A 25,199-nucleotide genomic window follows, 5' to 3' on the forward strand; every position below is an offset into this window, starting at 1 on the left:
AGTACAGTCCTTTAGTCAGGGGTTTATCAACAACCTATAGTAAATACAAGGATTAAAAGTGGAATACCAAGTAGCTAGACACTTTTACAATGATCAAAAAAAGGCAAATGGAATCCAGATCTGAAATACTGGTGTTTATTTGTTGGCACATTTATATTACAATCTTCAGTCTTCTCACTGGTTTTTCACAGTCCCAAATGACAATAGTAAATATTCCAGTGACGTACACTTTGGAGAAAACAATTACTACAAATATGTAGGGAAGGTCAAGGGCTTTCACTTAGGGAAATGCACTCTTACATTTTAGGTAGCCCAAATAGCTTTCTTCACTGAATCCCATCTGATTGTGATTTTGCTTTATCAATTTGTATATAGCAAGGGCGTATTACCCCTCCTACAGGATGGTCCAATAGAAAATTCATCAAGCTGTTACTATCCAAATACTGCTGAGAATGCAAGAATCCTCAAGTGGACATTCCCTGACTGAGGCAAAACTGTTTCACATGCGTTGCAGAATACTGCCTGACCACTAGGTGGTGTGATATAGGCAGGTTTTTACATCACTCCGGTGAAGGACCAAGGAGGCCTATCTGAGCAGAGGCTGCATTTGAGCCTTTTAAAATGCCTACATCCACTCCTGGCTTTCACTGCGTGCTGTGTGAAATCATCCTAAGGAAGAGAGAAATGCATTTCTTAAAGGACTCAAGCAGGGTATATTTATACAGTACTTACCCCTTTCCTAATGAGAAATATTAAACCCAACTTTCATATTAACAACTATGTATGAGATGGAAGGAAAGGGGAAATATAAACCTTATGCTTTAGTCAGTAAGTGTATCTAGCTATAAGTGCTGCTTTAGCTAGTATGTACAAGATATCTTGTCAGGAACACAAGAAAATTGACAAAAGTACAAACAGGTTAAAGAACAAGTGGTCATTCATCGGCTGTTACATATGGATATCCACATTCATTGCCCTCGCTTGTGCCCATTTTGAATAGAACCCCTTTACTTTATCAGAGATTTTCCAATTCCATCTCTAATTTGATTGATAGCTCGTTATCATATAAAGAAAATGGACTTTAAGGGAGGCTGACCACAAAATTCAATAATAGGCCTGAATCGATTCTGCTCTGTTGGGCTAAGGTGGTATTGGAAAAATTGGTTTCCACTAGACAGTTCCAAGACTTAGCCCCCCACACCTTTCGATGCAGCTCATTTAATGAAGCAATAAGGCCAGAGGGGTGTGGTATATGGCCAATATACCACGGCTAAGGGCTGTTCTTAAACGCACGACGCAACACGGAGTGACTGGACACAGCCCTTAGCCATAGTATATTGGCCATATATCACAAACCGCGAGTTACCTTATTGCGATTATAAACTGGTCACCAATGTAATTAGAGCAGTTAAAAATGTTTTGTTGTACCTGTGGAATAAAATCTGGTATAACACAGCTGTCAGCTAATCCGCATTCAGGGCTTGAACCACCTAGTTTATAAAAAAGCAATAAATGGTTCAAAGTAACATTTCTATTGATATCAGTAATCCACTCACCAATTTAGTTCAACCCTTACATTATAGAATAGACCTTGAGTCTGGGATTGGGGACAACACACTCGGTGGCCAGTTATTAGGTGCACCCATCTAGTACCGGGTCGGACCCCATTGCCTCCAGAACCTTTATTCTTCAGTGCATGTAAACATTACTCAATTGGTACCAAGGGACCTTACGTGTGCCAGGAAAACATCCCCTACACCATTGCCCCATGCTGCTTATGTAAAATCCTGACTGCCATTAGCATGACTCAGGAACCGGGATTCATTTGACCAGGTGATGTTGGTGATTGCATGCACACTGGAGATGCTTGTTTTTAGCTGATAGGAGTGGAACCCGGGTGGTCATCTGCCGCATTAGCCCATCTGTGCCCATCCGGTAACCGGATGCCTCCTTTTTATAACAATAGCAAGCCACGTGACACTGGAGGAGCAACTATTTTCAGGAATGGAGTGGTGTACCTAATAAACTGACCACGGAGTGTATATAATGTTCATTTTGGAGGGCGAATGATGAGCTACTGCAACAATGACAGGGCAGAAGAGATAATACATATAAGAGTTGGTTCTGTCAGAAGACTAGGATAATGACAAAAGCTCTATGGTAGTGGTCTGGAAACAGCATTTAGCCCAGTGGAAACCCTCAATTTTGTATGTTAACAATTCAACTATGATGGACTTCACTTTATTACACCTCAGCCTCTGGTCTTTGTAGAACATCTGAGGCATCTCTGCTGCTTATATCATTCATGATAAATAGGGTCTTCACTCTCCCAAGACAAAGCTAGCAACATTTACTTGTTCTTCAGCCTTAACATGTACTGTGTATCAAAGCAACTCGTCAACAAACCTTACAAAGCCAACGCCACCCTTTGTTTAGGGATCGAGTCAACTATAGCCATGGCTGAGCAAAATATAGCCCTCACAAATGCATCAGAGGAACTGTTTTGTCATTTGTACTCACCTTTGATCTATACAGAAATAAACAATTTACAATAAAAACATCTTACATGCTATCTACAGGGCCTCCAGTTTCACAGTATTGAGCCAGCTGCTCCATGCCACATCTAAGGCAAGTATAGCAGGTTGGCTAGAGATTTGCTAGATGTTTAAGAAAAAAATAATAGTATTCAAAAGCATTTTTACATGTTAAAAACAAGGTCTCAAACTGTACAAGGCTGTTTGTTTGTTCTGCATCTAGCCAAAGACAGCATTTTAGATTCAATTACTTTCAATATCAAGCAGGTGTTTGTTTTGGGGATGCAGATTCAATACTAAAAAGGGTAAAACATTTTTTACTGACCCCCACCCCCCAAAAAAAATCTATGTTATTCAAATATACGGTGCTTGTTTAAGTGAAAAATAAAATGTTATGAATGCAATGTAAACATCTGATATAAAAGAGGTTAAAGTAAGGGGTGAGAATCTGAAAATTGGATAAAAAGGTGGTGTGTGCTGGGTGAAGGCAATTGTCAGTCCATGGATGGCACAAAATAAATGGAGGAAGACTGCAGTTGTTCACACCATGCCATTATAAATGATAAACTATTACATTTTGGTCGGTGGTGGGGGGGGAGTCTTCTTACTGTTTCGGTGTCTGTAGTGAACCACTACTAACAGACTACTAGACCGTTATGTAGGTAAAGACACTGTGGAGAAAGAAAGGGTCTCTGTCTATTGGGTAGAACACCAGGGTAAACTCTCAATGCTAACTCACCAAAATGGGGACTGTGCTACATATTTAGTTGAGTAGACATTCTTTCTATATATTTTTTTTCTGCCTAAAAGTGAATATTGAAATGGCTAGCTAGCTTCCAGACTAAGGGAAAATGTATAGGCTACTTGAAGAATCGGGTCAAATGGGGAAAAGGGCCTCGTCTTTCTGATGAAACCTGCAAGATATTAATACCAAGAACCACAATGCGGAGCTAAATGAGAATTCAAAAGAACTTAGTTACCACCAAAGACTACCTGCTGCACAATCTGTATCAGGTGACCCCAATGTGCAAAACATAGCCAGCGCTCATGTAAAACAAGTCACTTCCTACAACTGTCTATTCAGATGCACAGAACATTTCCTATCCTTAACAGAGGGAAAACACGCTCTTGGGCACAATCATACACAGACAATAACCAAAAGAGGAGACATTAAAAAGACCACTGAAAGCATTGCGCTTAAGCACTAAGTATACACTTTTACATCACAACAGTAAAAAGTAGTTCTTGCATTCAATAAACACCACACTAAGGGTGTGGTCAAGGTAGGAGAATGAGGGAGTGAGGGATGCTTCATGAAATTTTCATTAAAACGAAACGAACAAGGGGTCAAAAATTACATTTCCAAATTGTTTCAGAATCTTCACTCAACCCTTGTCAAGTCTGCACCACAATTCTGGCACAAATGAGTTGGCAAGGCAAACCATGTTATGTTGAGACAAAAAAAAAAAAAAGTAGTAAGAGGGAGAGTGGTGGCAAGAGCTCCTGGGGTTGTGTTTTAGTTATCTGATACCCGACACGGAGCTCTGGCTGATGTTGTAGGTGGGGGAGAGGTCTCCGCCTATCGTGGCCACCAGGGGCGTCCCGTTGCTGGTCAGGCAACCATCCTTGAGAGGCTCGAAGTATGTGGCCTGCACAGGCTTGTGACACTGCAACACTTGTATTGCATCGTCTATTTTAAACCAATCCCTTTTTCTCCCTGTTAAAAGGGACAAGAACAGACACCATTGTGGCACACGTTTAGAAAGACAGACATGAGAGGCATCTATAACCAGAATTCAAACAATGTAGTATAATCAGATTGAAATGAAAGCCACTCACCAATGTTCACTGAGTCCTCCCAATCCTCCAGGACCTCAGTTACAATAAGAATGTAGACGTAGGTTCTGTGTTTCCTCTCTCGGTTCTGTAAGATAGACAGTTTTGACCTTTATTTATGTTTTCAGAACAAAGTCCATATTTTCTCTCCACTCCCAAACAATCTTTAGCATGCCTAAGCATGTCATAACATAAACTCACCTCAAATATTCCAACTAGGCGACCTAAAGTCCCCTTCACACCTGCCTGTGGAACAACAAAAAACAAAGAAGCGAATCAAAACAAAATCCTATCTAAGGATTAAAAACACAACTCTTTCAATCTTAAGAGTCTGTGTCACTGTGGCAATCGATTCATTAGGTGTGTGTAGCTTGTGTGTTACAATATGTCCTGAATATGCCATTAGATAAAACATCCTTCACACAACTGTCCTGCTATAAAATGTAATAAAGTGTACACACCAGTACCTCTACCCGTCATGGTTCACAGCAAATGGTGTTTTATATACAGTACCGGTCAAAAGTTAACACCTCAATTCCAGGGTTTTTATTTATTTGTACTATGTTCTACATTGTAGAATAATAGTGAAGACATCAAAACTATGAAATTACACATATGGAATCGTGTAGTGAACAAAAGTGTTAAACAAATATCTTATATTTGAGATTCTTCAAAGTAGCCACCCTTTGCCTTGACAGTTTTGCACACTCTTGGCATTCTCTCAACCAGCTTCATGAGGTAGTCACCTGGAATACATTTCAATTAACAGCTGTGACAAATAAGTTCATTTCTGGACATTCTTTCTTAATGAGTTGGGGCCAATCAATTGTGTTGTGACAAGGTAGGGGTGGTATACAGAAGACAGCCCTATTTGGTTAAAGCCATTAACACATGTTCAGTCAATCCAGAAAATTTCAAGAACTTTAAAAGTTATTCAAGTGAAGTCGCAATAACCATCAAGCGTTATGAAACTGGCTCTCATGATAACCACCTCAGGAAAAGAAGACCCAGAGTTACCTCTGCTGCAGAGGATAAGTTCATTAGAGTTACCAGCAGCAGAAATTGCAGCCAAAATAAATGCTTCAGGGTTCAAGTAACTGACACATCTCAACAACTGTTCAGAAGAGAATGCATGAATCAGGCCTTCATAAATACAAAATGACACTCACATATCCTACTAGATTTGTGTACAGCTCTTTTGTGCTAGCTAGCTGCATTTTTACTGAGTTAGCTAGCTGCTGGCTAGCTAGCTAGCTGCCGTGTGGATAAGTCCAGTATATTCCAGAGCAGTGGTCCAAAGAACTGCAGACTGCCTTGGAAGGCCATGTTTTTCCCTGATGGTTGTGCCAGCAGGTTCAGGTCCCATTGGTAATAGGCTTTGGCTGCTGGTGCGTACTGCTGGCATCCTCTAGTTTCAGTTTCAGCCTATTAATAAACTTGGACTCCATAGTGAATATATACCAGTATGTACCCCAGTATCAATCCCACACCCTTCATGCCTCCAACCAGATCATATGGGGAAGACCAGCACTGGGGTGACTGGAGAATAGGCAGGGTTTGGATAGCGTTGGCAAACCTCAACCACCTCTACTCAAAATGGCCACCCTGTCCATATCATAATGAGAACATGAGTGAAGAACATGAGCCGTAGAGCTGCATTCCATGAGCCGTAGAGCTGCCTCCATCGTGTCAGGTCGTTTAACTGGATGACTGGCTGTGGACACTAATAGAAGGTACTATGCATAACCCTTAACCTGCTCCTATGTCTTTCAGTTCAGACCTCACAAACTTCTACAGATGTACCAGAGAGCATCCTGTCAGGCTGTTGTGGTGACCGGCAGTTATGACCACCGTCAAATTCCATGTGACCGTTGAGTCACAGTAATCTCCTCCTATGCGCTCTGTACATGAATGGGGCTGATGTGTTGCTAGTACCCAACTCGCTAACGACCAGTATGTTAAATGTAAAAAACAACAACCTCTAGGCTACCTTTATTCCACACACAGAGATGCGTACAAAGCTCTCCCTCACCCTCCATTTGGCAAATCTGACCATAATTCTATCCTTCTGATTCTTGCTTACAAGCAAAAACTAAAGCAGGAATCACCAGTGACTTGCTCAATACGGAAGTGGTCAGATGACGCAGATGCTAAGCTACAGGACTGTTTTGCTAGCACAGACTGGAATATGTACTGGGATTCTTCCGATGGCATTCAGGAGTATACCACATCAGCCACTGGCTTCATCAATAAGTGCATTGCTGACGTCGTCCCCACAGTGCCCATACGTACACATCCCAACCAGAAGCCATGTATTACAGGCAACATCCACACTGAGCTAATGGGTAGAGCTGTCTCTTTCAAGGAGCAGGACTCTAACCCGGACGCTTATAAGAAATCCCGCTATGCCCGCTGAAGAACCAACAAACAGGCAAAGCATCAATACAGGACTAAGATGGAGCCGGTGTCGTATGATTCAGACACTCGTTGGATGTGGCAGGGCTTGCAAACTATTACGGACTACAAAGGGAAGCACAGCCACAATCTGCCCAGTGACACGAGCCAACCAGACGAGCTAAATTATGTCTATGCTCGCATCGAGGCAAGCAACACTGAAACACGCATGATAGCATCAGCTGTTCTGGACAACTGTGTGATCACTCTCTCCATAGCCGAAGTAAGAGCTTTAAAAAGGTCAACATTCACAAGGCCACAGGGCCAGACGGATTACCAGGACACGTACTAACCCTGTCTGAGTCTGAAATACCAACATGTTTTAAGCAGACCAGCATAGTCCCTGTGCCCAAGAACACTAACGTAACCTGCCTAAAAGACTACCGACCCCTAGCACTCACGTCTGTAGCCATGAAGTGCTTTGAAAGGCTGGTCATGGCTCACATCAACACCATCATCCCATAAAACCTAGACCCACTTCAATTTACATACCACCCTAACAGATCCACAGATGATGCAATCTCTATTGCACTCCACACTGCCCATTCCCATCTGGACAAAAGGAACACCTATGTGAGAATGCTATTCATTGACTACATCTCAGCGTTCAACACCATAGTGCCCTCAAAGCTCATCAATAAGCTAGACTTGGCACTCCAGTATCGTTTGCCGTGCGGTAGTGGAGAGAACAGTCTATGACTAGGGTGGCTGGAGTCTTTGGCAATTTTTGGGGCCTTCCTCTGACACAGCCTGGAAGAGAGGTCCTGGATGGCAGAAAGCTTGGTTCCAGTAAAGTACTGGGCCGTACGCACTATACTCTGTAGTGCCTTGCGGTCGGAGGCCGAGCAGTTGCCATACCAGGCGGTGATTCAACCAATCAGGATGCTCTTGATGGTGCAGCTGTAGAACTTTGAGGATCTGAGGACCCATGCCAAATCTTTTCAGTCTCCTGAGGGGGAAAATGTGTGCCCTCTTCACGACTGTCTTGGTGTGTTTGGACCATGATAGTTTGTTGGTGATGTGGACACCAAGAAACTTGAAGTCATAGACTGTTATCTCTGCTTTGCCTGTTTGATGGTTCGTCGGAAGACATAGCGGGATTTCCTATAAGCTTCCGGGTTAGAGACCCACTCCTTGAAAGAGGCAACTCTAGCCTTTAGCTCAGTGCGGATGCTGTCAATAATCCATGGCTTCTGGTCGGGGTATGTACGTACAGTCACTGTGGGGACAACATAATCGATGCACTTATTGATGAAGCCAATGACTGATGTGGTGTACTCCTCAATGCCATCGGAGGAATCCCAGAACATATTCCAGTCTGTGCTAGCAAAACAGTCGTGTAGGTTAGCATCTGCTTCCTCTGACCACTTATTTATTTATCTAGTCACTGGTTCTTCCTGCTCTAATTTTTGCATGTAAGCAGGAATCAGGAGGATAAAATTATGGTCAGATTTGCCAAATGGATGGCGAGATAGAGCTTCCCGTGGGGGGACAGACACACACCGATCCCGTAGAGGTTAAGGTTAGCGATCTAGCCAATGTGTTTTGAGTTTCCACTTACTCCGTGGTGAATTAGCCCCAACAAAATTAACCTAGGATACCTGTTAGTGCACATAAAGATGTAGGTAAATCCATCTCTATTGACTAAAATAAAATTCTGGAGCCCTATGTTAACAGTAAAATATAAGTGGTTGAGGAGTGTGTCAAATCGTTAGTAGGCAAATGGATGACTGTCCTGCCCACCTTAATAGCCACCTTTCATTGAGGATACTCATGTTTATCTTACCGCAGAAGAGTTTTGAAATCTGCCACACCCCCTTCGAATCAGCTTTTGTTTTCTCAGAGAAAAACCTGCACACATTTAAAATCAATATGCTACTTATTGTTTTATCTATAAAATGTCTTGCACAACTAGCTTAATTTGTTTTGAGCACTTTACACATTTATTTTGGGATCCATCCCTGTAACGTCATTTGCCGAATGACACCCAAGTGGAGAAGGACAGTCTCATTTCAAGCAAGAGCATTTCCACTCTCCTCGCCAACTCTCATTGATTAACTTTGACCTTTTTCAAAAGGAGGCGAGAGAGGACGCAGGTGGTGAGCAAATCTAATTGATGTGGTGGGGTGACATTGTTTCAAAGAAAGATTCTAGCTTTAATAAAGCACTGTGAATTACTTTAGAACATGATTACTTATTTTTTCTATTGCGTGAAGCTGCAATTTTTTGGGGGGGTGCGACCAAATCCTAGGCTGGTGCCACCAACTGAAAAAGTTGGTCACCAGGGGAAAATATTAGTCTAGAGCCCTGCATATAGTCTACAGGCTTTCAAAGTGTCCATGCAATCTTGTAAGTAGGCTATGATTTCTGGAACGCTTATCTCAGAAAGCTAAGTTATCAAATTATTTTCTGGAACCTAAGCCTTAGTTGAAGAGACACTTACTTGGCAACAGAGAAACCCTCTTTACCCCCTAGTGGGCAAAAATAAATCAATCTTAAATGAACATATTCAATCATCATGGTTAAAATAGTGATTAGTACAGAATAGGCTTCATTATGTAAACAAACAAAAATGATCTCCATAGAAAGAGGAAACATGTTCCTTCCTTCCTTCCGAGCATGAGTTGGGCCTGTGGCTTGGTTGTCTGGCCTGCAGCCACAGCATTGTGTAAAGGGCAGTGTTTAATTTCAGTATGCGCCCTTTGGCACTTTTAACACTCCTGTGTAACATGACTCTGGGAGACGAGTCTTGGCTGCGTGCTTACTGTGGATGTGCTTTCTCAGTACACATAAACAGAGTATGATCAAGACCAACTGCTCTGCCCAGCAGGGCTCGGGATAAGTGCTAACAGTGAATGTGCTTTGACCAACATCAAAATAACAATGTGTTGAGCTAGTTCTGTGCAATATATCACTTTAATTCAAATGTATGTTTTTCAAATGTATGTTTTGTGTGATATTTCAAACGCCCGTATCGCAAGAATCAGGGTTTTGCTATTTTCCGTTTTTATGATGGTATATGTCCGCTTGTTCTCAGGTTTTTGGGCTTGTCTCCTTCACTCCTTCTGTGCTGTGTGCACCTTCCCATTTACACCAGAGATGTGTATATGTGTAATGACGAGGTGCTTAGGTCCAAAAGCTTAAGCTTAGGTCCAAAATAAACCTATAGAAACGTAATGATTTTGGCGAGAGTGAAACCTCTCATGTCACCTCTTCCTCTGTTTACACACTCACACACATGCCCCTCCCCCTGCCACTCACTACAAAGATGAGCAATCACTTCTTCCTTTCTGACAAGCAGTTTCAATTCGCTATTTGCATTTGAAGTTTGGTCCAACATAGTTGGTCATATGGACACTGAAACACATTGAGACATTTTTACTGTGATGGGTTCTGACTCATAAACTTGAAATATTGTTAATTATCAAGTATTCTAAGGCAATGAGGAGTGCCAGACTCTGGTTTCTACACGAGAAGTGAATGGTTATCTGTAGGAGGAATGTATATGGTAGTCAATTAAGCGTGGAATTGTAATGAGTAAAGGAAAGGCAATCACATGGTTGCAGTCACTGATAAGGGTGGAGAAATGTGGTTTAGTGAGGAATGGGGGCCAATGTCAGGTCAGGTCACAGTAAGGGAGAAGGAAAGGGTTCATTGCCCGCATCACTTAATTTCCTGCCTAACAATAAAGATTTAATGTTTAGAGGGAAGGAGGATGCTCCACCCAAATTGGGGTATATATATACTACCACTGGTGGAAACATGTCTTTGTCTGAATAAACTTGGTTTGAGCTTTTATAATTGTCCGTCAGGTTCTAAATAACAGGGTAAAAACGTAACATTTAGAACCTATTACAGGTTCTGTTATTTAGAACCTGTAATAGAGAAGTTAACCTTCCTAACGACACCCTTTTTACAGTACGTCTCAACTGGTCAAATCGCGCACATAGCAGATAACACTAAAACGGGAGTATCAATGAACATTGAGTCTCGAAAATGATTGCTCAGTTTGTCACGCGCGGCATTGGCGTACAACGTAAAGCCCTGAAATCGCTACATTATTGCTGACTGTTTGAAATGCAGTATATTTGACCTTTAACTGTACAACAATGGTTATTTAGCGATTCTTTGGCCATATCACCCATCCCTATGTTGAGCTCAATAGCCATGTTTCCACAAGCTTTATCAAGGTAATCAGCATGGGACCAATAATGGCAGGCCAAATGTGTTATTTTTCAAAGTATGACAATGACAGTAGTCACAATGGCAAATCTCAGTTTAATATCTGGTTGCCATTCCAGCAAATACCATACTGTAATTGAGTGGTGTGATTTGCAAGAAAAACATTTGAGGTTGTCTACCCAAAAAGCCACACTTAAAACAAAGAGACCATTTCTAATATCCATAACCACCTATGAAAAACACCACAAGTTCCCTGAACAGTGTGAGAATGTAGTTTGAATAATAAGCTAAGGTCAATGAAATGAGAGGGAAAGAAACAAACCTCTTCACAGACTTCTCGTGCTGCTGCTACATTGGGCTCCTCTTCTGGCTCCATCCCCCCACCAGGGACAATCCACTTGTCTGGATGACGACTACTACTCACCAACAGCACCTGCAGAAAAAGACGATACAGCATTGAGCACCATCAATCAAATCCAGTGTTTCAGGTTGCTTGAGACAACTTCTCTACTCAGTTGAAAGACAACACCTCAATCCTATTCAAATTACAGGTGACATATCCTCAATAACACATCAAATAAAATTGTATTCTCTTCACATGCTTCATAAACAATAGGTGTAGAGTAACAGTGAAATGCTTACTTATGGGCCCGTCCCAACAATGCATAGAGTAATAGAAAGTAATAACACATAAAAGTCTAAAATAAATACACAATGAGTAACGATAACTTGGCTACAGTGCCTTCGGAAAGTATTTAGACTAGGGATGCATGATATATCGGTGAACATCACAGAATCGGCCGATATTAGCTAAAAATGCCAACATCTTTATCAGCCGATGTCTAGTTTAACGCCGATGTGCCAAACCGATGTCAAAGCTGACGTACCTACGTTATATAGGTATGCACATGACGTAATGACGCCATGTAAAATGTTGCGCTAGGAGCGCAACACAGCGTTCCTAACTTAGCCTACAATGACTGCTGTGTGGATCGAGCAGTCAAGTCGAGCAGTCATTTGAAAGAGTATGAACATTTCAGTGAGACAACTCAAAGGCGAAATCCATTAAAGCCAAGATAATGGATTTCATTGCCCTTGACAATCAACCGCTCTCTGTCGTGAGTGATGTTGGCTTTCGCGACTGGTCGAGCACCAGTACACACACTAAGTGCACTATTTTTTAGGTGTTGCCTACCGCAGTTACACAGTAATAGCGTCACTGCTATTAGCTTCACAACATACATACATCCACACATACATACTATGGAACGCCGTTTGGATCTTTGCATGTCAAAAAAGATACAGTAGCACTGTCAAAGCAAAAAAGTCTGCAAACAAGCAAACACCAGCCCCGAACGATGTGTTTTCAATATCGCGTTGGTAATAAAGCGTAATTTGTTCGATCTCAACTTCTGGGGTACGTAGCTAGCACCAATACAACCAGCCTGAAAACAATGACCAGTAGAAACTGCACTCATTTTTATTATTCTTAGCAATGATTTAGGAACCCTTGTGAGTAAGTATTAGCTAGGTTGCCACTTGTTGTTCGCCTATTGAAATTTAACTTAGCTTGCCAGCTACTTAACCCTGTTGCAAAAAGCAAACATTATAAGCAGCCAGCTATCTTCATCTGGCTAGTGAGGCTCGACCGAACCGCGTTGTGTTGTGAAGCTAGCCACAATAAGGATTAGGCTCAATAGTGGAATTTGCAGTTTGCCTTCGAAATAAAAGTGTCATTGACAGTGACGCAAATGAATATAAATATAATTATGCCGTACTTTTATTTTGAAGGCTAACCGCAAAGTCCACTGTTGTGGCTAATCCTAATTGTGGCTAGCTTCACATAGATGGGTCCGACCACCATTAGTCAAATAAGAACTGTCTAATAAATTAGGGTTATTTTAGATAACACCTAGCTATATAGTTAGCCAGCTAACTATATAGCTACTGAAACAGGTGTCGTTTTGCTATGTTTTTGGGGAAGAACATTGTTTGCATCCATGAGCTAGCTTTTTTTATTTTTTTAAATTTAAATGACCACCACTGTAGGTGCGCGAGACAACTTTACCAGCATCATTGCATACGTATCGATTAATCGTTTTTGACAAATTAAATACGAGTCATAGTGTAATCAATTTGTAATAACTACCTAAACAATTAATGAACGCGTTAAATTGTTATGTGACGTGCAATCATATTCAGGTCCTTATTGATCAACAAGCTTATTTGACACATCAAAAAATGTTATTTGACACGTCAAATCGTGTTAAATAGTATATGTGACACACAAAGACCCAAACGGCGTTCCATAGAAATCCTGGTTGAGAATGAAACGACTGAACAACAAAACAGCACAGCAAGTAAGTGAAAGAAATAGGTTTTGATTATGTTTTACTGGTGATGGGGACATAAGTAAAAGCCAGCAAAATGGCTTTTTGGTCAGTGTGTGTGTGTGTGTGTGTAACCTTTATTTAACTAGGCAAGTCAGTTAAGAACAAATTCTTAATTACAATGGCGGCCAAACCCGGACGACACTTGGCCAATTGTGAGCCACCCTATGGGACTCTCAATCACGGCTGGATGTGATACTGCCTGGATTTGAACCATTGACTGTAGTGACACCTCTTGCACTGAGATGCAGTGCCTTAGACCGCTGTGTCCATGTGTGTGTGTTAACTATACTAGAATGTTTAAAAGGCCGAACAAAATGTAATATCGGTATCATTTCCTTTGGTAAGGAAAATATATGATATCGGTATCAGCCAAAAATGCCATATCGGTGCATCACTAAATTAGACCCCTTGATTTTTCCACATTTTGTTACAATCTACACACAACACCACATAATGACAAAGCAAAAAGAGGTTAAGAAATATTTGCAAGTTTATTACAAATAAAAAACAGATATCACATTTACATAAGTATTCAGACCCATTACTCAGTACTTTGTTGAAGCACCTTTGACAACGATTACAGCAGAGTCTTCTTGGATGACTCTACAAGCTTGGCACACCTGAATTTGGGGAGTTTCTCCCAATCTTCTCTGCAGATCATCTCAAGCTCTGTCAGGTTGGATGGGAAGCATTGCTGAACAGCTATTTTCAGGTCTCTCCAGAGGTGCTAGATCGGGTTCAAGTCCGGGCTCTGGCTGGGCCACTCAAGGACATTCAGAGACTTGTCCCAAAGTCACTCCATTGTCTTGGCTGTGTGCTCAGGGTCTTTGTCCTGTTGGAAAGTGAACCGTCGCCCCAGTCTGAGATCCTGAGCACTCTGGAGCAGGTTTTCATCAAGGATCTCTTTGTACTTTGCCTCGATCCTGCCTAGTCTCCCAGTCCCTGCCGATGAAAAACATCCCCACAGCATGCTGCCACCACCATGCTTCACCATAGGGATGGGGCCTGGTTTCCTCCAGACATGATGCTTGGCCTTTAGGCCAAAGAGTTCAATCGTGGTTTCATCAGACCAGAGAATCTTGTATCTCATGGTCTGAGAGTTTTTAGGTGCCTTTTGGCAAACTCCAAGCGGGCTGTCATGTGCCTTTTACTGAGGAGTGACTTGTCTGGCCACTCTACCATAAAGGCCTGATTGGTGGAATGATGCAGTGATGGTTGTCTTCTGGAAGGTTCTCCCATCAAACACAGAGGAACTCTGGAGCTCTGTCAGAGTGACCATCGGTTTCTTGGTCACCTCCCTGACCAATGCCCTTCTCTCCCGATTACTGAGTTTGGCAAGGCGGCCAGCTCTAAGAGGAGTCTTGGTGGTTCCAAACTTCTTCCATTTAAGAATGATGGAGGCCACTGTGTTCTTGGGGACCTTCAATGCGGCAGAAATGTTTTGGTACACTTCCCAGATCTGTGCCTCGACACAAGCCTGTCTCAGAGCTCTATGCACAATTCCTTCAACCTCACGGCTTGGTTTTTGCTCTGACATGCACTGTCAACTGTGAGACCTTATATAAACAGATGTGTGCCTTTACAAATCATGCCCAATCAATTGAATTTACCACAGATGGACCCCAATCAAGTTGTAGAAACATCAATAATTATCCATGGAAACACGATGCAATTCAGCTCAATTTCAATCTCATAGCAAAGGGTCTGAATACGTATGGAAATAAGATACTTCTGTTTAATAAGTTTATACATTTGTAAAAATTTCTAAAACATTTCGCTTTGTAGGGTGGTGTGTAGATTGCTGAGGATTTTTCTTAATCCATTTTAGAATAAGGCTATAATGTAACAAAATGTGGAAAAAGTCAATGGGTCCGAATACTTTGAAGGAACTGTATATACACGGGGTACAAGGTAATGGAGCTTGATATGTACATACAGTGCCTTCAAAGCATTCACACCCCTTGACATTTTCAACTTGGTTGTGTTTCAAAGTGGGATTAAAATAGATTTTTAATTTTTTTTTGTCATCGATCTACACAAAATACTATGTCAAAGTTTTTTAAATATATATATATATATATATATATATATATATATTTTGTAATGAAAAAAAACAAAAACATTTTTGATTAGATAAGTATTCAACCCCATAAGTAACATTTTATCACTTTTAGGCAGCTGTGAGTGTTTCTGGGTCTCAAAGAGCTTTGCAAACATGGATTGTACAATATTTGCCCATTATTCTTTCAAAAAGTCTTCAAGCTCAGTCAAGTTAGTTGTTGATCATTGCTAGAAAGCCATTTTCAAATCTTCCCATAGATTTTCAAACAAATTTAAGTCAAAACTAACTATACCACTCAGGAATATTCAATGTCGTCTTGGTAAGTAACTCCAGTGTATATTTTGCCTTGCGTTTTAGGTTATTGTCCTGCTGAAAGTTGTCTCCTAGCGTTTTGGAAAGACTGAACCAGGTTTTCCTCTAGGACTTTGCCTGTGCTTAGCTCTATTCCTTTTTATCCTAAAAAACGTGCTAGTCCTTGCCAACGACAAGCATACCTATAACATGATGCAGCCACAACCATGCTTGAAAATATGAAGCGTGGTACTAGATGTGTTAGATTTGCCCCAAAAATAATGCTTTGAATTCAGGACAAAAATGTAACTTAATCGCCACATTTTTTGCAGTATTATTTAGTGCCAAACAGGATGCATGTTATGGAATATTTTTTATTCTGTACAGTCTTCCTTCTTTTCACTCTTGTCATTTAGGTTAGAATTGTGGAGTAACTACAATGTTGTTGATCCATCCTCAGTTGTTTTCTCCTATAACTCTTATAAATTCACCATTGGCCTCATGGTGAAATCCCTGAGCATTTTTCTTCCTCTCCGTCAACTGTGTTAGGAAGGACGTCTGTATCTTTGTATTGACTGGGCGTACTGAGACACCATCAAAAAGTGTAATTAATAACTTCCCCATGCTCAAAGGGATATTCATTGTCAGATTATTTTCTCCCATCTACCAATAGGTGCCCTCCTTTGCGAGGCATTGGAAAACATCCCTGGTCTTTGTCGTTGAATCTGTGTTTGAAATTAACTGCTGACTGAGGGACCTTCCATATAATTATATATGTAGAGTATAGAAATGGGGTAGTTAAAATCATGTTAAACACCATATTGCACACAGAGAGAGTCCATGCAACTTTAACAAATTTACACACCTGAAGTTATTTAGGCTTGCCATAAACAAGGTGTAGAATACTTATTTACTCAAGACTTTAATAAATTAACATTTAAATTCTAAAACCATAATTCCACTTGATTTATTTGGACCTTTATTTAATCAGGTAGGCCAGTTGAGAACAAGTTCTCATTTACAACTGCAACCTGGACATATTAAAGCAAAGCAACACTACACAGAGTTACACATTGAAGTAAATAAACTTAAATAACACAATAGAAAAAAAATCTATATACAGTGTGTGCAAATGAGGTAAGATTAGGGAGGTAAGGCAATAAATAGGCCGTAGTGATGAAGTAATTACAATTTAGCAATTAAACACTGGAGTGATAGATGTGCAGAAGATGAATGTGCAAGTATAGATACTGGGGTGCAAAGAAGCAAAAAAAAATAATAAGAATATGGGGATGAGGTAGTTAGGTGGGCTATTTACAGGTGCAATGATCTTTGAGCTGCTCTGACAGCTGATGCTTAAAGTTAGTGAGGGAGATTACAAGTCTACAGCTTTATTGATTTTTGCAATCCGTTCCAGTCATTGGCAACAGAGAACTGGAAGGAAAGGCAGCCAAATGAGGAATTGGCTTTGGGGGTGACCAGTGAAATATACCTGCTGGAGCGCGTGCCCATGGGTGGGTGTTGCTATGGTGACCAGTGAGCTGAGATAAGGCAGAGCTTTACCGAGCAAAGACTTATAGATGACCTGGAGCCAGTGGGTCTGGCGAGAAATATGAAGAGAGGGCCAGCCAAAGAGAGAATACAGGTCGCAGTGGTGGGTAGTATATGGGGCTTTGGTGACAAAACGGATGGCACTGTGATGGACTGCATCCAATTTGCTGAGTAGAGTGTCAGAGGCTATTTTGTAAATGACATCGCCGAAGTCAAGGATCGGTAGGATAGTACATTTTACGAGGGTATGTTTGGCAGCATGAGTGGAGGATGCGAAATAGGAAGCTGATTCCAGATTTAATTTTGGAATGGAGATGCTTAATGTAAGTCTGGAAGGAGAGTTTACACCTAGGTGTTTGTAGTTGTCCACATATTCTAAATCAGAACCATCCAGAGTAGTGATGCTGGACGGGCGGGTAGGTGCGGGCAGAGATCGGTTGAAGAGCATGCACTTAGTTTTACTTGCATTTAAGAGCAGTTGGAGGCCACGGAAGGAGAGTTGTGTTTAGTGTCCAAAGAAGGGCCAAAAGTATACAAAATGGTGTCGTCTGCATAGAGGTGGATCAGAGAATCACCAGCAGCATAAGCGACATCATTGATGTAAACAGAGAAAAGTGTCAGCCTGAGAATTGAACCCTGTGGCATCCCCATAGAGACTGCCAGAGGTCCGGACAACAGGCCCTCCGATTTGACACACTGAACTCTGTTTGAGAAGTAGTTGGTGAACCAGGCGAGGCAGTCATTTGAGAAACCCAAGGCTGTTGAGTCCGCCGATAAGAATGTGGTGATTGACAGAGTCGAAAGCCTTGGCCAGGTCGATGAATACGACTGCACAGTATTGTCTTTTATCGATGGCGGTTATGATATCATTTAGGACCTTGAGCGTGGCTAAGGTGCACCGATGACTAGCTCGGAAACCAGATTGCATAGCGGAGAAGGTACAGTGGGATTCGAAATGGTCGGTGATCTGTTTGTTAACTTGGCTTTCGTTGACCTTAGATAGGCAGGGTAGGATAGATATAGGTCTGAAACAGTTTGGGTCTAGAGTGTCTCCCCCTTTGAAAAGGGGGATGACCGAGGCAGCTTTCCAATCTTTGGGGATCTCAGAAAGAGAGGTTGAAAAGGCTAGTAATAGGGGTTGCAACAATTACGGTGGATAATTTTAGAAAGAGAGGGTCCAGATTGTCTAGCCCAGCTGATTTGTAGGGGTCCAGATTTTGCAACTCTTTCAGAACATCAGCTATCTGGATTTGGGTGAAGGAGAAATGGGGAGGCTTGGGCAAGTTGCTGTGGGGGGTGCAGGGCTGTTCATCGTGGATTTATCAGTGGTGACAGTGTTTCCTAGTCTCAGTGCAATGGGCAGCTGGGAGGAGGTGCTCTTATTCTCCATGGACTTTACAGTGTCCCAGAAGTTTTTAGAGTTTGTGCTACAGGATGCAAATTTCTGTTGGAAAATGCTAGCCTTTGCTTTCCTAACTGCCTGTGTATATTGGTTCCTAACTTCCCTGAAAAGTTGCATATCGCGGGGGCTATTCGACACTAATGCAGTATGCCACAGGACGTTTTTGTGCTGGTCAAGGGCAGTCAGGTCTGGAGTGAACCATGGGCTAGATCTGTTCCTGGTTCTACATTTGTTGAATGGGGCATGCTTATTTAAGATGGTTAGGGAAGCACTTTTAAAGAATAACCAGGCACCCTCTACTGACGGAATGAGGTCAATATCCTTTCAGGAAACCCAGGCCAGGTCGATTAAAAAGGCCTGCTCGCTGAAGTGTCTTAGGGAATGTTTGACAGTGACCGCATATCCATTAAGGACGCAGGCAATGAGATCCTGGGGCGGCAGGGTAGCCTAGTGGTTAGAGAGTTGGACTAGTAATTGAAAGGTTGCAAGTTCGAATCCCTGAGCTGACAAGGTATAAATCTGTCGTTCTGAACAAGGCACTCAAGGGCGTCATTGAAAATAAGAATTTGTTTTTAACTGACCTGCCTAGTTAAATAAAGGTCAAATAAAAAATAAAATGAGATCCTGGTTGAAGACAGCAGAGGTGTATTTAGAGGGCAGGTTGGTCAGGATGATATCTATGAGGGTGCCCATGTTGACGTATTTGGGGTTGTACCTGGTAGGTTCATTGATAATTTATGTGAGATTGAGGGCATCCATCTTAGATTGTAGGACTGCCGGGGTGTTAAGCTTTCCCAGTTTAGGTCACCTAACAGTACGAGCTCTGAAGATAGATGGGGGGCAATCAATTCACATACGGTGTCCAGGGCACGGCTGGGGGCTGAAGGTGGTCTATAACAAGCGGCAACTGTGAGAGACTTGTTTCTGGAAAGGTGGATTTTTAGAAGTAGAAGCTCGAACTGTTTGGGCACAGATCTGCATAGTATGACAGAACTTTGCAACTCTGTCCCCTTTCGCAGTTCCATCTTGTCAGAAAATGTTCTAGTTAGGGATGGAAATTTCAGGATTTTTGGTGGCCTTCCTAAACCAGGATTCAGACACGGCTAGGACATCTGGGTTGGCAGAGTGTGCTAAAGCAGTGAATAAAAGAAACTTAGGGAGGAGGCTTCTAATGTTAACATGCATGAAACCAAGGCTATTACGGTTACAGAAGTCAACAAATGAGAGCGCCTGGGGAATGGGAGTGGAGCTATGCGCTGCAGGGCCTGGATTAACCCCATACATCACCAGAGGAACAGAGGAGGAGTAGGATAAAGGTACGACTAAAGGCTATAAGAACTGGTCATCTACTGCGTTCGGAACAGATTAAAAGGAGCAGGTTTCTGGGTGCAGAAGAATAGATTCAAGGCATAATGTACAGACAAGGGTATGGTAGGATGTGAATACAGGGGAGTTAAACCTGGGCATTGAGTGACGATGAGAGAGGTTTTGACATTATTGGGTATTGTGTGTAGATCAGGGACACAAAATCTAAATGTAATACATTATAAATTCAGACTTACAACAAAATGTGGAAAAGTCAAGGGGTGTGAATACTTTAAGGCACTGTAACGAGGAATAAACTGACTAGGCAACAGGATAGATAAACAGTAGAAGCAGCGGATGTGATGAGTCAAAGGTTAGTGCAAAAAAGGGTCATGCAGATAGTTAAATAGTTATCCTATTCAGTTCCCGGACTAACTATTTAGCAGTCTTATGACTTGGGGGTAGCTGTTTGGGGTCCTGTTGGTTCATTGGCATTGCTTATAGTGCGGTAGCAGAGAGAACAGGCTATGACTTGGGTGGCTGGAGACTAGAGGTCGACCGATTATGATTTTTCAACGCCGATACCGATTATTGGAGGACCAAAAACCCCGATACCGAATAGTCGGCTATTTTTTTATAAAATTATTTGTAATAATGATAATTACAACAATACTGAAATAATACTTATTTTAACTTAATATAATACATCAATAAAATCAATGTAGACTCAAGTAAATAATGAAACATGTTCAATTTGGTTTAAATAATGCAAAAACACAGTGTTGGAGAAGTAAGTAAAAGCGCAATATGTGCCATGTAAAAAAGCGAATGTTTAAGTTCCTTGCTCAGAACATGAGAACATATGAAAGCTTGTGGTTCCTTTTAAAACTTGTTAGAGCTAGGGTCCTTTTTTCTCAATTTCCACCTGACTGACATGCCCAAAGTAAACTGCCTGTTGCTCAGGCACTGAAGCCAGGATATGCATATAATAGGTACCATTGGAAAGAAGACACTTTGCAATTTGTAGAAATGTTAAAATAATGTAGGAGACTATAACACAATAGATATGGTAGGAGAAAAATCCAAAGAAAAAACAACCAGAATTATTTTTCTTTTGAGAGCCCATGCGCTTCCAATGGAACATATAGGGAAATAATTCAAACTAGCTCCCAGTATGCAATTCCTATGGCTTCCACTGGGTGTCAGTAGTTTTTGTTCAAGGTTTCAGGCTGGTTTCTTCCAAAACAGGTAAGAAATATGAGTTTTACTACAGGGACACAGACTTGGAAATTCGTGTATGTGCGCGCGATAAGATCTGCTAATATCGTTTTCCTATTGTACATACTTCTTTCCGTATGAAATGTTACACACTGCTCAAAAAAATAAAGGGAACACTTAAACAACACAATGTAACTCCAAGTCAATCACACTTCTGTGAAATCAAACTGTCCACTTAGGAAGCAACACTAATTGACAATAAATTTCACATGCTGTTGTGCAAATGGAATAGACAACAGGTGGAAATGATAGGCAATTAGCAAGACACCCCCAAAAAGGAGTGGTTCTGCAGGTGGTGACCACAGACCACTTCTCAGTTCCTATGCTTCCTGGCTGATGTTTTGGTCACTTTTGAATGCTGGCGGTGCTTTCACTCTAGTGGTAGCATGAGACGGAGTCTACAACCCACAAAAGTGGCTCAGGTAGTGCAGCTCATCCAGGATGGAACATCAATGCGAGCTGTGGCAAGAAAAGGTTTGCTGTGTCTGTCAGCGTAGTGTCCAGAGCATGGAGGCGCTACCAGGAGACAGGCCAGTACATCAGGAGACGTGAAGGAGGCCGTGAAGGAGACGTGAAATACGGAACCGTTGCGTATTTTAAAGAACGGGTGGCAACCCTAAGTCTAAATATTGCTGTTACATTGCACAACCTTCAATGTTATGTCATAATGATGTAAAATTCTGTCAAATTTATTACAGTCTTTTTTAGGAAGAAACGGTCTTCACACATTTCGCAATGAGCCAGGCGACCCCAAACTGCTGCATATACCCCGACTCTGCTTACACTGAACACAAGAGAAGTGACACAGTTTCAGGCACCACATTGATTATATGCAACGCAGGACAAGCTAGTTAAACTAGTAATATCATCAACCATATATAGTTAACTAGTGATTATGTTAAGATTGATTGCTTTTTATAAAATAAGTTTAATGCTAGCTAGCATCTTACCATGGCTCCTTGCTGCCTGCACTCACGTAACAGGTGGTCTCCTCGTGGATTGCAATATAATCGGCGTCCCAAAATGCAGATTACAGATTGTTATGAAAACTTGAAATCGGCCATTCCGATTAATCGGTCGACCTCTACATCAGACTATTTTCTAGCTAACGTTATATTGAATGGGTAGGTAGCTAGCTAGTTTGATCACAAGCACGGTTAGCTAGTGGTCGGTCGAGTAAAATAACTCGTTGTTAGTCCAACTTCTAGGCAATCTAAGCAAGGCCCATATCTAACTAGCTATCTGGTAAATGTGGCTAACTAACTAGCGCTAGCTCTAATGTCACGAGTTGACATGAGTTTTGAGCCATTGATAAATGCTGCAAAACATTGATTGTCAGTGTTTTATGTTACCATTATCACCAGAACGATACTAACTAGCAGTAGCAATACACACACACAAGTATGTAGACAACTCTTCAAATTAGTGGATTTGGCTATTTCAGCCACACCCACTGCTGACAGGTGTATAAAATCAAGCACACAGCCATGCAATCTCCATATCAAAAATGTTGGCAGTAGGATGGCCTTACTAAAGAGCTTAGTGACTCTCAACGTGGCATCATCATAGGACACCACCTTTCTTACAAATCAGTTGATCAAATTTCTGCCTTGCTAGAGCTGCCCCGGTCAACTGTAAGTGTTGTTATTTTGAAGTGGAAACTTCTAGGAGCAACAATGGCTCAGCCGCGAAGTGGTAGGCTACACAAGCGCACAGGACGGGACCGCCTAGTAATGAAGCACATAAAAATAGTATGTCCTCGGTTAAAACACACACTACAGAGTTCCAAACTGCCTCTGGAAGCACAATAACTGTTTGTCGGGAGCTTCATGAAATTAGTTTCCATGGCCGAGCAGCCGCATACAAGCCTAAGATCACCATGCGCAATGCCAAGAGTTGGCTGGAGTGTCTCGCAAAGCTCACCGCCATTGGACTCTGGAGCAGTGGAAAAGCATTCTCTGGAGTAATGAATCACACTTCACCATGTCAGTTCGAGGGACGAATCTGGGTTTGGCGGATGCCAGGATAACGCTACCTGCCTGAATGCATAGTACCAACTAAGGTTTTGTGGAGGAGGAAAAATGGTCTGGGGCTGTTTCATGGTTCGGGCTAGGCCCCTTAGTTCCAGTGAAGGGAAATCTTAACGCTACAGCATACAATGATATTCTTGACGATTCTGTGCTTCCAACTTTGTGGCAACAGTTTGGGGTTCCTGTTTCAACATGACAATTCCCCCGTGCACAAAGCAAGGTTCATACAGAAATGGTTTGTCAAGATGTGGAAGAACTTAACTGGCCTGCACAGAGCCATAACCTCATCCCCAATCGAACATCTTTGGGAGGAATTGGAAAACAAACTTCGAGCCAGGCTCTATCACCCAACATCGTTGCCCGACCTTAGTAATGCTCTAGAGGGGAAGCCTTCCCAGTAGAGGGGTGGCAGGTAGCCTAGTGGTTAGAGCGTTGGACTAGTAACCAAGAGGTTGCATGTTCGAAGCCCTGAGCTGACAAGGTACAAATCTGCCGTTCCGCCCTTGAACACCCCAGTTAACCCACTGTTCCTAGGCCGTCAATGAAAATAAGAACTTGTTCTTAACTGACTTGCCTAGTTAAATAAAGGTAAACAAAAAGCCTTAGTAGCAAAGCCAGAGAACTAAATCTATATTAATGCCTATGATTTTGGAATGAGACGTCCACATACTTTTGTCATGTAGTGCTTGTTAGCGCTCAAGCTAGCTAGCAAGACGATAACGTCTCGCTAGCGCGTTAGCTAACTAGTAGCCGATTACCAATATATGTTGTTGCAATAATGTTTGCTGGCTACGCGTTCACTAGCTTGCTACCTAACTTAGGTGACTGTGTCCAGCAGTTACCTAACAATCTAACAAAATAGAATGACGTTAGCTATAATCTTTCTAACTTCAATGTTTGGTTAGCTGCAAGAATAAATAGCATACTCAGTATAGCTGCCAGCAAGCTAAACAGTTAGCTAGCTACCGTTAGCTAACTCAACGTTAATTATCCCTGGGTGGTCGCTGATTCAACAAAGCAAACCAAAACCAGTAACAACCAGCCAGTTAGATAGTTAGCTAACGTTAACTAGCTATCTAATTCATCTTCGTAATTAGCAAAGTAATAAAAATGTACTGCGACAAACATCTATCTACCATGTTATCTGTGCTTTCCTGAACTGCGGCCCACCCTACACCCCAGCATCCTTGGCCTCACCTCCTCTTCACTTTCACTCCTGAAGCATAGACAGGCGGCCCGCTTCTTGTAGCCATCCCCATCGTATGTCCGGGTTTGGTTTGACTTGAGCTTCATCATTTCGGGTACCAATGGACCAAAACTGTAATTCAAACACTGGGAAAGACGCTGTCTTCGACGCAAAGTCCTCCTTTGAGGAACCCCGGCGTTTTCTTATGAGAAATAACTTCTTCTTCGCTTCATTTTCATAAGCATAAGCACATCTCCAGCACGGTCGCCATTATGAAGATAACTGCGTAAACAACGTAACATGGCATATCTTAACGATGGTGGCATTAGGATATTACGTATCTTGTTTTGAGGAATACAATATTGAATGCCAAAAAAACAAAACGAAGTAGAGAATTTACGCTAATGACGCTAGTTTCTGTTGATATATTTCATGGAGATGCTGGAAGAATTCACCACCTTGACTATTAACAGACCGATATCCTATATTTGGTTGTAATTCATACCAATGACTAAATGGCACGTTAACGCCGAGCTTGTAAAATGAACCACAATAACATATACAACGTGTGTTCACGCGAAACTTCAGACAATATTTCAGCACACCAGGCAATGGACAGCAACCTGGTAGGTTTTTACCTAAGATCAAACAAGTTTAAAAAAAAAAAACATTTGTGGGAAATTTCTATCGGCTAC

General features: G+C 41.8%; 1 protein-coding gene across 3 annotated transcripts; it reads right to left on the reverse strand.

Annotated features, from left to right (window-relative positions):
- Window positions 1-119: 119 nt before the first annotated feature.
- Window positions 120-24,795, reverse strand: LOC115135687 (diphosphoinositol polyphosphate phosphohydrolase 1). Of its 3 annotated transcripts, XM_029670620.2 has the most exons (6): window positions 24,516-24,795; window positions 11,329-11,439; window positions 4,572-4,616; window positions 4,374-4,458; window positions 4,066-4,251; window positions 120-669 (listed from the first exon to the last, which is right to left on the reverse strand). In XM_029670620.2, exons 1-6 carry the CDS (start codon window positions 24,612-24,614, stop codon window positions 665-667), a joined length of 531 nt encoding a protein of 176 aa, XP_029526480.1. In that variant the 5' UTR covers window positions 24,615-24,795; the 3' UTR covers window positions 120-664. The 3 variants fall into 3 exon arrangements, with proteins under 3 accessions (XP_029526480.1, XP_029526470.1, XP_064882626.1); XM_029670610.2 differs by having other exon boundaries at window positions 120-4,251; XM_065026554.1 differs by lacking the exon at window positions 24,516-24,795 and adding an exon at window positions 22,239-22,598 and having other exon boundaries at window positions 120-4,251.
- Window positions 24,796-25,199: the final 404 nt, after the last annotated feature.

Source organism: Oncorhynchus nerka, linkage group LG2, assembly GCF_034236695.1.
Source record: "Oncorhynchus nerka isolate Pitt River linkage group LG2, Oner_Uvic_2.0, whole genome shotgun sequence".
NCBI lineage: Eukaryota > Metazoa > Chordata > Actinopteri > Salmoniformes > Salmonidae > Oncorhynchus > Oncorhynchus nerka.